This window comes from Carex rostrata, chromosome 35, assembly GCF_964058835.1.
Source record: "Carex rostrata chromosome 35, lpCarRost1.2, whole genome shotgun sequence".
NCBI classification, from domain to species: domain Eukaryota; kingdom Viridiplantae; phylum Streptophyta; class Magnoliopsida; order Poales; family Cyperaceae; genus Carex; species Carex rostrata.
Window position 1 is genome coordinate 286,895 of NC_135952.1, and position 15,230 is coordinate 302,124.

The 15,230-nt window shown below is 36.9% G+C and overlaps 2 protein-coding genes across 2 annotated transcripts; both read left to right on the forward strand.

The window, feature by feature from the left end:
* The first annotated feature begins 332 nt into the window (after positions 1-332).
* LOC144549403 (potassium transporter 6-like) lies at positions 333-8,073 on the forward strand. The gene is made up of 10 exons (XM_078298121.1): positions 333-746; positions 1,348-1,437; positions 1,991-2,483; positions 3,167-3,220; positions 3,301-3,561; positions 3,671-3,723; positions 4,492-4,615; positions 4,992-5,246; positions 5,711-6,117; positions 7,162-8,073. The coding sequence occupies exons 1-10, from the start codon at positions 708-710 to the stop codon at positions 7,801-7,803; spliced, it is 2,418 nt and encodes an 805-aa protein (XP_078154247.1). The 5' UTR covers positions 333-707; the 3' UTR covers positions 7,804-8,073.
* A 395-nt stretch (positions 8,074-8,468) lies between these two features.
* LOC144549642 (uncharacterized) lies at positions 8,469-10,435 on the forward strand. The gene is made up of 2 exons (XM_078298409.1): positions 8,469-8,577; positions 8,718-10,435. The coding sequence occupies exon 2, from the start codon at positions 8,831-8,833 to the stop codon at positions 10,334-10,336; it is 1,506 nt and encodes a 501-aa protein (XP_078154535.1). The 5' UTR covers positions 8,469-8,577; positions 8,718-8,830; the 3' UTR covers positions 10,337-10,435.
* Positions 10,436-15,230: the final 4,795 nt, after the last annotated feature.

Sequence of the window (15,230 nt, forward strand, 5' to 3'; positions counted from 1 at the left end):
GAAGTGCGAGTAAACTATAAATCGACTCCCCTCAAAACGAATTTGTATCATCTAAGGTAACATAATATTTTTTGTTTAGATCTGGATTGTTTAATCATAATCTGCACGATATTTAAAGCGACCCGTACATTCCATCTCAGACCGGATTGCGATATTCCAATCGAACTGCTGTGATCCAAAGATGAATATTCTGTAACCTCAAAACTTAATAAAAGAACCGAGTCCATTTAAGAAATTCCATTGTGAGGGTCCCCATTTAGTCCCCTCACTCTCCCTCACTCCCCTCTTACAAAGTTATAATTAATTAACTTCCACTAAACAAAAGAAACAAAAGACAAAGCTGCTCTCTTTTCAGTTTTCACCACGCCACCACCAATTTCGACCCACCAACTCACTTCCCAGTCCCCCCCCCTCAATCCCTCATATCATATCAATATCACCCGCCTTGAGTTGTGTATGCCTCGTGGATTTCATGTCTGGCAATATATTATTATTATTATTATTATTATTATTATTATTGTTATTACTATTCTAACACCTCCTCTTCTCTTCTCTTCTCCCTCGCATGTCGCATCCAAACAGCCTTCCCTGGTTGATTCTCCCACTGCCTTAAGAAAAATCTACTAAAGGAATATATATAACAAGAAAAGAAAACTTCAACTAAGGTTGAATCGGAGAAGTTTAGTGTGCGTTTGAGATACCCATTTATGGAATTAGAAGGTACCGCGTACTACAGTCCGAGTAGGGTGAGTTTTGATTTCTTTTTTTTTTTGTTGGTTTTTCGATTTTTGGTTAATGCGGATAGTTTCTGTTTTATTTGCATGAGAAAATTGGAGAGGAAAGGTGGAAAGCAAAATTCTTTATGCTTCTTTCTTAATATTCTCTACGCATTTTAGATAGAAATTAGAGAACTGCACAGTGTTTATTTAGTCCATTTTTGGGTGAAGATTTTAACAGAGCAGTTTTGGCTATATGCAGCGCACGAATATATGCAGTGCTGTTTTGATTCTATAGTCCGTGTGCTGCATGAAGGCAGAACTGCTCTCTTAAAATCATTACCCCCCATTTTTGTCATAGAAAATAGTGCTGGTCTTATTCTTTCTTTTGCTCTCTTTTTGCTTTATTCTTTTTTTTTTTTCCTGAGAAGAGAGAAAAGGTCAGTTGCTTATCTCCTCTTGAGAGAAAGTGGGTTGCATGATGATTTTTGGAACAAGTGGGATCCATTACTGATCAAACAGTGTTACCTAATTTCTTTTTTTTTTTGCTTTACTGGATTTATTGTTGCTAGATGTGGCAAATGAAGTTTTCATATTTTGCTGAGCTGTTGCTTGCCCCATTTCCTTTCAGTTTCAGATAAGAGAGAAACCAAGTATTAGCGGACGGAGCCCCGATACAAAGCTGGATCCAGAAGCCGGGGTACATGGAAACCCCACCAATGTAAGTTTGCTATTAGCACCTATTAGTTGTAATATATGATTCAGTATAAGTTTGCTATTAGCACCAATAATTGGTTGAGGCCTTAACCATGGAATAAGGGGTTTAGTCCTCAGTTATTCCACCATACGCGGATTAATTAGGCCGGCCTAACTAGGCCTAACTCTAAAGTTAGGCATCTAAATTTAGTCCCCCTATGGCCCCGCTGTCAGCAACTATCCAATTTTTTACTCCTTTCTCTCTTCTTTAGTCGATACTATTTCTTAATAGCTTAGGCTTTGACATAACTTTAGATTTTAACTAAACATGAATAGCTTAGGCCGGCCTAAGTTGGAATAATCAACTTAGATGGAAATGGAAACCCATTGAGCAAAGGAAAAATAAACCTTTGCTGTCCAGGTTTAGGTGATATATGAAATCAGCAAAGATATTGCACGGATCATTATTAACCTAACTAAAAAAAAAAAAAAAAAAATCAATTATCAGTTTAACCTTTTAGAGCAAGTACTTGGTTTACACTAAACTACTGTAATTATTTTTCCAATTTCTCTTTCAGAAATCATGGCGCATGGTGCTTACATTGGCATACCAATCCCTTGGGGTTGTCTACGGTGACCTCGCCACCTCGCCTCTATACGTGTACAAAAACACCTTCGCTGAAGACATCCAGCACTCAGAAACCAATGAAGAAATATTCGGTGTTCTCTCCTTCATTTTCTGGACCCTAACCCTAATCCCGCTTTTGAAATATGTGTTCATTGTGTTGCGAGCAGACGACAATGGTGAAGGCGGCACCTTTGCACTATACTCGCTGCTTTGTAGGCATGCACGTGTCGGGTTGCTGCCGAGTGGCCAATTGGCCGATGAGGAGTTATTGGGGTATAAGAAGAGGGATTACGGAGGGGAGGTGGTGGGGAGGAGTGGAATTGTAGGGGTAGTAAGGAGGGAATTGGAAGGACGGCAGGTGCTTCAGAGAATACTGTTGGTACTGGCGCTTATTGGGACTTGTATGGTCATTGGTGATGGTATTCTCACCCCGGCAATATCTGGTAAGAAATTTTATGTTAGCTTGTCAGGAATTTCATGTGAATTACTTTAGAAGTAGGGGCGGATCTAGGTGCTTAGCCACTTCTATGATCTCAAATTTTTAATCATGTATATTCAAAATTTAGTTGAATTTTCATTTTTCTTAAATGTGTGCTTGTAGCTTAGTGGTTGTGCAGAACTTGGGTTTAAATCCCATTGACCACACATTATGTTTTTTTTCACATATTATACATTTACATTTCAGCCCACCCCATTTAAATTTTCTAGTTCAGCCCCTGTTTAGAAGGACATAGTATGAAGAGGGTTAATTTAGGAAATAATGGAACTAGAGGATAAAGGGCTTAGGCGATACCTACAATGCTTTAATGTGCCCTTCAATTTCTTGTGCATATAAGTTATAAACTATTCATGTTTGGTAGATTCTCTGTTATTATCTACTTGCCTACGTCTGATTGTTGTATACCAGTACTGTGGCTGTCATTTATTACATGAGTTTGTTTCTACTATTTGCTATGCAAATAAAAGAAGTCTTATCGAAATTTCATGTAATACCTGTAATTTGTTAAGAAGAAAAAAAATATTATGATTCATTGTCCTCGTGTTCATCCTTACATCAAATTATATTTTTAATAAAATTTTAGATTTTCAATGTAACATTTCTAACCAGACATGTTTGTTTCTGCAGTATTTTCAGCTGTATCAGGTGTCGAGCTTTCAATGTCCAAGGAGCAACATAAATGTAAGCCTGACACTATGTTTTATATACTTCTCGTGCGTTATAATTTTTATTCTTCTACCAATACCATAGTTGAAATGCAGATGTGGAGCTTCCAATTGCATGCATAATTCTGATCTGCCTTTTCGGACTGCAACATTATGGGACCCACCGTGTTGGTTTCCTATTCGCACCGATTGTAGTCACATGGCTATTGTGCATCAGTTTAATTGGGCTTTACAACATCTTCTATTGGAACCCGCATGTTTACCAAGCACTATCACCTTATTACATGTACAAGTTTTTGAGAAAGACTCAGAGAAGCGGATGGATGTCCTTAGGTGGAATTCTGCTATGTATAACAGGTACATATTTTATACTAAATTATGTTGCTTGTGACCTTTATTTCATGGTGCATTGAGTGAGCCTCCTTTCGTTTCCCTAATTTTTTCCCCTTTTAAATTTTGTATTTAGGTTCTGAAGCTATGTTTGCCGATTTGGGGCATTTCTCTCAACTGTCCATTCAGGTAATGAATAGTGTCACTGTCTTTTTGTTCAGTGTGGACGATGTAATTCCTATTTTACAAAGAGTGAGGCTATGGTACTATGCATAGCAGATTGGTCCGTACTACTGATCAATATTTTCGTTTTCAAAGTCCAAATAGTCGATCTGAACCGTTCAACGTGATTTCCATATGAATATGTACTCGCAGACTAAAATTTACATTTTTTTAGAATTTTTTTACTATCTTAGATAGGAAGAAAATTACATTTAGCTTATATGGAGAACATATATTGGCAGCCTTTTTTCCATTTAAAATTGACTTGTTTACTAAGTTTCTACATTAATTGAAAGAGTAGAACTAGGGTGCTCTTAAGCTCAAAAACTCATCAAATCGATTTCAAACGATGAATCCGAACCGTTGAAACCCGCCTACCTTACGTGTGATGCATCTACATGTCAAATTTTTAAACATTTGAATTAATTTAGTATAAAGTCAAGTGGTCAAAATTAGAAGGTTAATAAATTAATTTTAGTGCATTCATTTTTTGAACGTTTTTGACCGCTTGACTTTATACTAAATTAATTCCAATGTTTAAAAATTTCACATGTAGATGCATCACACGTAAGGTAGGTGGGTTTCAACGGTTCGGATTTGTCGTTTGAAATCGATTTGATGAGTTTTAGAGTTAAGCTCACCAAAACTTTGGTAAGCTTAAGAGCACCCTAGTTCTACTCTAATTGAAATATGCATTCTCATAATAATCTCTCTTATATATATATATACACGCAGATTGCCTTTTCATTTGTGGTATACCCATCTTTGATCCTGGCATATATGGGACAAGCCGCATACTTATCCAAACATCACATTCTTGAAAGTGAATATCACATTGGATTTTACGTTTCTGTACCAGGTAATTTTCTCTTTTACATGTAGCGCTGCTAGCAGAAATACCTTGAATTATAAATTGCACCTCAAGTAATGGTCAACGCCATTCTTACTATGATATTGTCACTTTCCATTTAAGTACATGTCGGGGTAAATATGACTATGACTTACCTAGTTCTAAAAGTTTCCAGATTTATCTTTTAGGAAGTTTTTACTCTTTGGATTGATTCAGTCTTAGTATCAACCTCGGCCATATCTGTTCTGGCATACTCTTACTGTTTTTTCCAAATGATAATTTGTCCAAACTGGCCAAATCTTAATATTTAAACCCTGAACTAAGCTGAATAATCCCTACAAACACAAATTATAAGGGACTAAATGGTACTTCATATTGTTTCCAGAGAAAATTAGGTGGCCTGTTTTAGCTATAGCCATACTCGCTGCTGTTGTGGGAAGCCAAGCCATAATCACCGGCACCTTTTCAATTATCAAACAATGCTCCGCCTTGGGGTGCTTTCCAAAGGTCAAGATCGTTCACACCTCCTCCAAAGTACACGGCCAGATATACATACCCGAGATCAATTGGACATTGATGATTCTTTGCTTAGCTGTCACCATCGGTTTCAGAGATACAAAGCGCATGGGCAATGCTTCAGGTAACATAAGAGATATATATTGTAACTATACCATTATTTTGCAAGATCTGTTGTTAACACCACTGTTTCACATGTTTGCTTGGTAATGAAAAGCCTAACGCTGTCATACTGGTGATTTTGCTCTTTCATTTTTATGGAAACAGGCCCAAATTTAGTGAAACCTATGTAACTGAAATTTGAGGGGTTGGTCAAATGCTCAAGCAAATTGGTTATGGATAAACTTATTATTTTCTTGGAGGGCAATTTGTTCATCTTTTACTTGTTTGATTGTTGCTGGTACTTGGATATTTCGCATTAAATTAAACGAAATGTTGAATTGTTGGATTCTTGGATACTTGTTGCAATTACTTGAAAAAAAATCGGAAGTACAATGAAATGTAAAATGCTGGGTTTCATTTGGAGGTAGCCAGTAGAATAATAAACTAATAATTTTAAATTAATTTTTATTGTCTTTTTACATGCAGGGTTGGCTGTAATAACAGTAATGCTGGTAACTACATGCCTGATGTCACTAGTAATAGTTCTTTGTTGGCACAAGAGCATCTTTCTAGCCATCGGTTTCATTTTATTCTTTGGCACAATTGAGGCGCTCTACTTCTCAGCATCCCTCATCAAGTTTCTGGAAGGAGCATGGGTCCCGGTTGTGCTCTCTCTATTTTTTATGGCAATCATGTGCATATGGCACTTTGGCACAATAAAAAAGTATGAATTTGATGTGCAAAACAAGGTGTCTATCAACTGGCTCCTTCAGCTTGGTCCGAATTTGGGTATTGTGCGGGTCAAGGGAATTGGGCTGATCCACTCCGATCTTGTTTCCGGCATCCCGGCTATCTTTTCGCATTTTGTTACTAATCTCCCTGCTTTTCACCAGGTACGGGAATCAAGGCATTGATTTTTTTTTTATTCCTATTTCCTATTACGCATATAATTGCATCATCCTGCTCATTTGTTAAGAAATTTGGGGAAAAAATAAGAGTGAGGCTATGGTACTATGCATAGCGCACTTTGGTCCGTACTATGGATCGATATCTCCATTTCAAAGTTCAAATAGTCAATCCAAACCATTCATCATAATCTCCATATGAAAATGTACTTGGAGGCCAAATTTTTCATTTTTTAGGATTTTATATTATTTTTTGAGTAGAACTAGGGTGTTCTTAAGCTCACCAAAGTGTTTAGTAAGAACTCCAAAACCCATCAAATAGGTTTCAAATGACGAATCCGAACCGTTGAAATTTGCCTATCTTACGAGTGATGCGTCTACATTGAAAATTTTAAACATTCAAATTAATTTAGTATAAAGTCAAGCAGTCAAAAAACGTTCAAAAAATGAATGCACTAAAATTAATTTATTAACCTTCTAATTTTGACCGATTGATTTTATACTAAATTAATTCGAATGTTTAAAATTTTCACATGTAAACGCATCACTCGTAAGGTAGACGGATTCCAACGGTTCCGATTCGTCATTTGAGACCGATTTGATGAGTTTTGGACACTTTGGTGAGCTTAAGAACACCCTAGTTCTACTCTTATTTTTTAAATAGATAAAAAATCACTTTGATTCTGGATCATCCGAAAGTAGTGCTTTTCTACCTTTCTAAAACAATAGTAAAAGATTTAAAAAAATGTAAAATTTGGCCTCCAAACACATTTTCAAATGGATATCATGTTGAGCGGTTCGGATCAACTGTTTGGATATACATCCATAGCACACACTAAAGTGCGCTATGCCTAGTACCGTAGCTTCACTCATTGCATCTTATATTCTGGTCCAGTTCTGTTTGGTGAGTTGATTTTAGATTATATGATGGGATGTGCTTAATTTCAGTGGTGTTATGGTAATTCCACTAGTATATTTTCATACCCATTGCCTTTCTCTGATATATTTACTTAATTCTTCCGACAAACTCAGGTGCTAGTATTCCTCTGCGTGAAGTCAGTCCCGGTCCCATTTGTGCGGCCCGAAGAAAGGTTCCTTGTGGGCCGAGTGGGCCCCAAGGAATACCGCATGTACCGCTGCATCGTGCGGTACGGATACCGTGACTTCCACAAGGACGATATAGAATTTGAAAAGGACCTCATTTGCAGCATTGCCGAATTCATTCGCAATGATGCCGCCACCACACCCAACGGCAATACCCCTGAACTAGAAAAGGAAGAGAAAATGTCAGTGGTTCGATCTGGTATCAGATTTCAAGAAGAAGATGAAAATGTCAATGATAAGCCTGGGTCGTCAGGCAGTGGGGAAATCCAATCTCCTGTTAACGGACCTAAGAAAAAGAAAAAGAAGGTTCGATTTGTGGTGCCCGAGAGCACGAAAATTGATGCAACAACGAGGGAGGAGATGCGGGAGCTAATGGAGGCGAGAGAAGCAGGCATGGCATTCATTTTGGGTAATTCTTATGTGAAATCAAAGAGTGGATCAGGGTTGTTTAGGAGGTTTATAATTGATTTTGCATATGATTTTCTGAGGAGGAATAGCAGGGGACCGTCATATGCGATGAGTATACCGCATGCATCGACATTGGAAGTCGGTATGGTGTATAATGTCTGATGAGAAGAGATGGTTTTGAGTATTTCAGTGAGTGTATATTGTAAAGGGAAATGTGTGGAGTCTATTTTAGAGTTCATTTCAGGATGGGTTCAGTATCAAAGTTTTGTTAACTAATATGTTTTACATGTACATAATTAATTTTTTTGTTTAACTTGAAAGTTGAAACTGGTTGGTTTTAACATCCAATAATAAGAAAATGACTAGATGATTGTGTGTTTTTTCACGTTGAATTAATTACTCCTAATACAAATAATCTACTTTTTTTTAACATTACTTGCTCTTTTATGTTCAAGAAAATCATACGAGTACGAAAATGAAATAATGATTATTCATGTGATTTTCAAACTATTATCAGATATGTCTTGAAAATTGTAATTATATCTGTTAAAAGGAAATATAAAATGCTAAAAGAACTAGTTAAGTATTTACAAGAATAATATTTTTGTTAAAAGAAAATTGTTCAGGGTTATGGGGACATAGCAGTCTCATCGGAAATCAATCTGTAACAGGGTTCGATCCCAACCATTCAATTTTTTAAATGCACGAATCTCAACAAAAATCAACGGTTGAGATCGGAATAAAAGGATTGTGTTATTCGCAAGAGATTTATTTCGCAGTCTTATCTTATCCATCCAGTGATACTCCTCTTTCCTCCCACTAGCAAATTTCTGGAGCAGCTCGAGTCTAAATCTCTATTTCGTTTCTCCCTCCTGTTTCTATTGCTCTGGTTTAATTTTTACCTCTCGTCGATTCTGCCCAAACCCTAGACAAAAGGTTTATATATCTCTCTCTCTCTCTTGATCGATCGAGCTACTTGGCAGTTTGAAAACTGTGCAATGTATTGCTGTAGTTTACTTATTCTCAATTCAACCAAGTTAGATCTAATTGACCCTCAATTCTTCAATACAACACAGGAGACAGTAGGAAGGAGTTGAACCTGAAAGCAAAGCTTAACCTGAGATAAGATTTTAGAAGAGGCAGAGATCAAATAAGAGACTGTTACAAAATAATACTAAATAAGGATCAGATGGTGTCAACCTTATTTCTTGCTCCCATCCTTTCACTTTCACCTTCTGCTCCCCAATCCCAATCCCAATTTGCTTCTCGCCGAGGCCTCTGCCTTGTCTGCTGCGCATTCCCTCACTCTAAATCTCAACCCAACAAAATCACAAACAAACTAAATCCACAGCGTCAGCCGCATTGGAAGGGTAAGCACAAGGAGGACAAAAGGCGGCGCCAGAAGGCAGATGCCATTTCTGACCAAGACGTGATTCACCAGTTTAATCAGTTGTTGGCTGCTAAGAATCTCCATCAAATCAATCAATACCTCAAGGACTACACCAAAACATCAAGCAACCCTTACCCCACTGTCTTTTCCCTCTTCACCCGCTTAACCCAAGCTGAAGGAACCGGTCCTAATGACTATACCTATGTGATCTTGATGGAGTATTGTGCACGAAGGAACAAGGATAGCCTAATATTTGGTTTTCTGGGACGATTTCTCAAAGAGGGTCGTAGAGCTAATAATGCCAGGATCTTTAGTCCAATTCTCAAAGGCCTCTGTTGGGCAAAAAGAACTGGTGAGGCCGCCACTATAGTTCTCTACAAAATGCCCAAGATTGGATGTAAACCCAATTTAGTCTCGTATAACATTCTTATAAATGGGCTCTGCAAGAGAGGTGAAATTGACAAGGCAATGGACATTGTAAATGTCATGATTTCAAAAGGGCATGACCCGGATGTCGTGACCTACACCACTCTTATAGATGGGCTGTGCAAAAAAGGTGAAATTGAGAAGGCAATGGATTTTGTAGATGTCATGATTTCCAAAGGGTATGACCTGGATGTTGTGACCTACAGCACTCTTATAGATGGCCTGTGCAAGAAAGGTGAAATTGAGAATGCAATGGAGTTTCTAGATGTCATGATTTCCAAAGGGTATGACCCGGATGTTGTGACCTACACCACTCTTATAGATGGCCTGTGCAAGAAAGGTGAAATTGAGAAGGCAATCGAGTTTCTATATCTCATGATTTCCAAAGGGTATGACCCGAATGTCGTGACGTACAACACTCTTATAGATGGGCTGTGCAAGAAAGGTTTAATTGACAAGGCAATTGAATTTGTAGATGTCATGATTTCCAAAGGGTCTGACCCGGATGCCGTGACATACAACACTCTTATAGATGGCCTGTGCAAGAAAGGTGAAATTGAGAAAGCAATGGAGTTTCTAGATCTCATGATTTCTAAAGGGCATGACCCGAATGTCGTGACGTACAACACTCTTATTAATTGGCTGTGCGAGAAAGGTGAAACTGATAAGGCAATAGATTTTATAGATGTCATAGAAACCAAAGGGTGTGACCTGGATGTCGTAACGTACAACACTCTTATAAAAGGTCTGTGCAAGAAAGGTGAAATTGAGAAGGCAAGGGATTTTGTAGATGTCATGATTTCCAAAGGGCTCGATCCTGATGAAGTGACCTATTGTACTCTTAGTGAGGGGCTGTGCAAGGAGGGTGTAATTGAATAAGGATTGGATTTTTAAATGCTGGTTACTTTCAGTTTGGTCTTGTACCTCAGCTTTGTATATATTGAATTTTTTTTCATATAAGGACTGTTTAAAGCATTCTATCATTTTCTTTTTAGACAAATGGATGATTTCACACGAAATGAAATTCATGAATTGGAAGGAGATTTAATGGATGAAGAGCTGTTGATGCTTAAGGTTTTGTGTTCTTAGATGAATTTTGTTGCTGAAGCATTTGTACTGGCAGTCGAAATGTTTTAGTTAGCACCTAATTACATTAAATCTGAATTAAACACTTACCACCTAATCAGTGATATTATAATTCTTACCACCTAATCAGTGATATTATAATTGTTACCACCAACAGTATGCGCACCAAATTGGATTGGTACGCAGACCGGGAAGGCGCACTAATTTGGTGCGCATACTAAGTTGGTGCACCGAACCAGTAATAAAAGTTTGATTTCAAATCATAACATCAATTAAAACAGATTAGTCATGTGGGTACAATTTGAAAAGCAATGTATAATAGCCAATAATACAAAATTTTCCTTCTAGCTATTTGACTTGTAGCTATTGGCGTTATTCAAAATTAGTCACGGACAACAAAATTATGCAAAATTATAGAACTAGATATGATTAGTCACGTGGGTACAATTTTTCAATAGTTCCTCTTACTAATTTGGTGCAATGTACCTAATAGATCTTAACATCAATTCAAACAGAAAAAAAAAATCATTGGTGCGCCAACCCAGTATGTGCACCAAATTGGTGCACATGATAGAGTTAGTGTCCTATAACAAATGGTTTTGACTCTATGGTTTGGGTTCATATGATGACTGAAGCAATTCAGCTTGTTCCTAGAGTGTGACACCATTTAGTTCACTTGCTGGAATTAAAGTGGTATCCTCTAAACATCCTTAATCCAAGCAATTAACAAGGAACACTAGTTGCACGAGATTGGTATGGGAATTAGTACAGTGGACGATTTTTCCACTATAATATCATGTGGATGCATATAAGAGTTTATATGGCATTGGATGTGACCATGTGCAAACATGAGATGAATTATGTGTTTTTGTGTCATTGATGGTTTGCATGGTGTCGGATCTTAAGCCTGAGATATTCAGTGACTTCATACTCGAGAAATACAAGATTGTGGTTGGCACCTACCGCTCTCTGTAAAAATGGGTTATAACGGTGTCTTCTCGGCAGGTATAGACTCGTGGAATGAAGCACGTGAATTCAAGAAGGAAATATCCCTCATACACATCAGGGAGAATGTGTATGAGTGATGATATCTATTGGGCCCCTTGATAGAATCAGATTATACAACATGCATTGTGATACTGGCTGATCACAAGTATAAGATGATTCACAGAACAAGAAACAGAATAGATAAGTGTACATGAATAACACAATCCTATCCTGAGCTCATGAGATATTGGATACGACACAGGCAGTGATATGCATTGTCTATATTGGATCAACGATACTGTTCAGTTACATATCGTTTGTACATTTGGGCAGTCAAGGCGTGTTGCTAGACGCTAACCTTAATCAATGAGACTAGAAGCTCATTGCCAACATGATACAGATCTAAGTGGGTCACACCTCCAAGGGCTCTAGTAGTTTAATCATACGAGTTTTATAAGTGTTTGTACACTAGATGATTTAATCAGATGAGGAATTAGTCGAATCATGTTTGTACACATGTTGGTACAATGGTTTGATTCGACTGAATGAGGATATATGTTTAACTGGAGTAAACATATAATGGAGATTACCAATTCTACTATTTAGTGCAATTAGTTTGCACTATGAGATAGAGAATTGAGAGACGAGTACGATTTGGACTTACGGTTCAAAAGTTATGGCTGTTTTAGTGAAGAGATGGGGAAGTTTGACTTGGTCAAACTCGTGAGCATCTGGTCAAAGCATTGTTGACTAGATCTGATGATGTGAGCGTTGACCTGGTCAACAAGATGAGAGAGAGATAGTTGCTTGATGCCTAAGCTAAGTTTTGTTATTATTTGGATGCACCATTGGTCTATTGGACCAAGGGCATGATCAATTACCAAATAAGCCTTGATTGTCAAGTTATAAACTAGATATTTACAAGGGTATTTGCGTAATTGGTGAGGTCTATTTAAAGGCCTCATCCCTCCATCCAAATCAATCCTCTTGATCTAATCAATTCATTTGTCAAGCAACTAATCTCTTTTGATCTCACATCTCTCTCTTTCTCTCTTCCTTGGCCGAACCCTGATTTTTAAATGCTGATCCTGATGAAGTGACCTATTGTACTCTTAGTGAGGGGCCGTGCAAGGATGGTGAAATTGAATAAGGATTGGATTTTTAAATGCTGGTTACTTTCAGTTTGGTCTTGTACCTCAGCTTTGTATATATTGTATATTTTTTTTCATGCAAGGACTGTTTAAAGCATTCCATCATTTTCATTTTAGACAAATGGATGATTTCACACTAAATGAAATTGATGAATTGGAAGGAGATTTAATGGATGAAGAGCCCAAATTTTTTAACTAAGGTGTGTTTTGTTTAGATGATATTTGGTTCATTTCAGCCCTATACTGTGATATTGTAATGATTCTTCTTATGTTGCTGTAATAGACATTCCTGTAACCGTATTGATGTTTCTTATGTTGCTGTCATTGTTCATTATTTACCACCTAAATTGTACCCTTTGGTTTATTATTTACAATCAATACAGAATTATACCATTTTCATATTATTAGCTTGTTATGCCACATCAGTGCACGCTCGCTGACATGTCAGTCCGAGGTTAATTAGGAGAATTTACTTTACCAAATTACTTTTTCTTTTTTTTTTTCAGGGAAATGATTGCCTATATAAAGGGATCAGATCTGTAGAACTCATTTTATGTTTTGGCTATGCGATTTCTCAGTTAGAGAATCCATATCGTTGTTCTTGTTAATTTTACCCTTTTCTCAAAATTTCTTGTTTCTGTTACTGGAAATCAATTCCAAACGATTTCCCCTGCATCTGAGATTCTAGCTCGTTGCACTCTGACAGAATCACAAACAGACCAATCCACGGCGTCATCCGCAATGGAAGGGTAAGCATGAGGAGGAGGAGGAGGAGAAAAGGCAGCACTAGCACTGGAAGACGAATGCCATTTCTGACCAACAGATGATTCACCAGTTTTATCAGTTGTTGGCTGCCAAGAACCTCTGTCAAATCAATCAATACCTCAAGGACTACAACAAATCCTCAAACAACCCTTACCCCACCGTTGTTTCCCTCTTCGCTCGCTTAATCCAATCAGAAGGAACCGGTCCTAATAACTATACCTATGAGATCTAGATGGAGCATTGTGCACAAATGACCCAGGTTAGCCTAATATTTTATAGAACTCATGATTTCCAAAGGTTATGACCTAATGTCATGACCTACAACACTTATATATAGATGGTTTGTGCAAGAAAGGTGAAATTGAGAAGTCAATGGAGTTTGTAGATCTCATGACGTACAACGCACTTATAAATTGTTCAATATTTTTAAGATTATACAATCACATAAGAATGTCCCAAAATGAATGCCATGCCTACTTGCAATTTTATAAAGACTTCTAAATCTCAAAGTGATTCCATTAGTCTGGATTCTAATCGGACGGTACTCCCCCCTCAAGCAGAATATTTCTTCTTGGATCTAGACTGTCTAAACAGAATCTGCACGAATATTAAAGGATCCCAGTGGGTTTCACCTCGGTCCGGATTGGCCCGAAATCCGATCGGACAGTTCAAATCTAAACTGAAACATTCTGGCACCTGAGAGCATATGGATTCGTCTTATCTTATCCTCCCTCTTGCAAAGTTCTGTAGCAGCTCAGCTCCAATCTAAATCTCTATTTAGCTTTTCTCTCTTCCTCCTGCAATTCCGAGTTGCTCTCTTCCTCTTGGTCCCTCAGCTGCTCGCTGTCGCTCTTCTCTCGGCCACTTTGGTCCCCTCCCTGAGCTCCCTCCCTCTCTGTCCTATCGCTCGGGTTTATAAAATGTAATTATATCTGTTAGAAGGAATTATAAAATGTTAAAAGAACTAGTTAAGTATTTACAAGAGGAGTAAGGCTTGGGAGCTATGGACAGCATAAGGCCATCCGTGCTAGACTTTAAAAAACTATTGTATAAACTTCAAATTTCGATTTAATTAGCTAAGTAAATTAGTTATATAATGAACTAGAATGCTAATTTTTATTATTTTTGAAAATTTATTACTATTTTTTATAATTTATGAAAGATGACTGAGAAATAAAAGAAAATTGTCAATATTTTTGACTATTTTTTTTGTCATGTTTCATAAATCATAAAAAATAGTAAACAAATTTAAAAAATAGTAAAAATTGGTATTCTATAAGTTCATTATATAATCAATTTACTAAGCTACTTCAATCAAAATTTGAAGTTTATACGATAAGTTTTTGAAACTATATTTTTGTTATCCATCATCCAAGCCTTACTCTTACAAGAATAATATTTTTGTTAAAAGTAAATTGTTCAATATTTATAAAATTATACAATCACATAGTCATATAGAGAAGTTTGCGTTCAACTCTGAACATATTTAGTTTAATTTTTGCATAATTACTATGCTCTGTTTTAAAATTTTAAAAACAAAATTTAAATTTGAATTGACTAAAATGGTTGAGTGTAGAGAACTTATAAAGATTGTTTTGAAGAGTAGTGTTTCTAAGTTCACTAAGTTACTTTGTTAACTCAACTCTAAAATCTATCGGATTGATTTCAAACGACGAATCTAAACTGTTCAAATCCTTCTACCTGATGTGTCTACTTGTGGAAATTTTCAAATTTCAAATTAATTTTGCCAAAATTTTTATTAATAACCAAAATTATTATAAAAT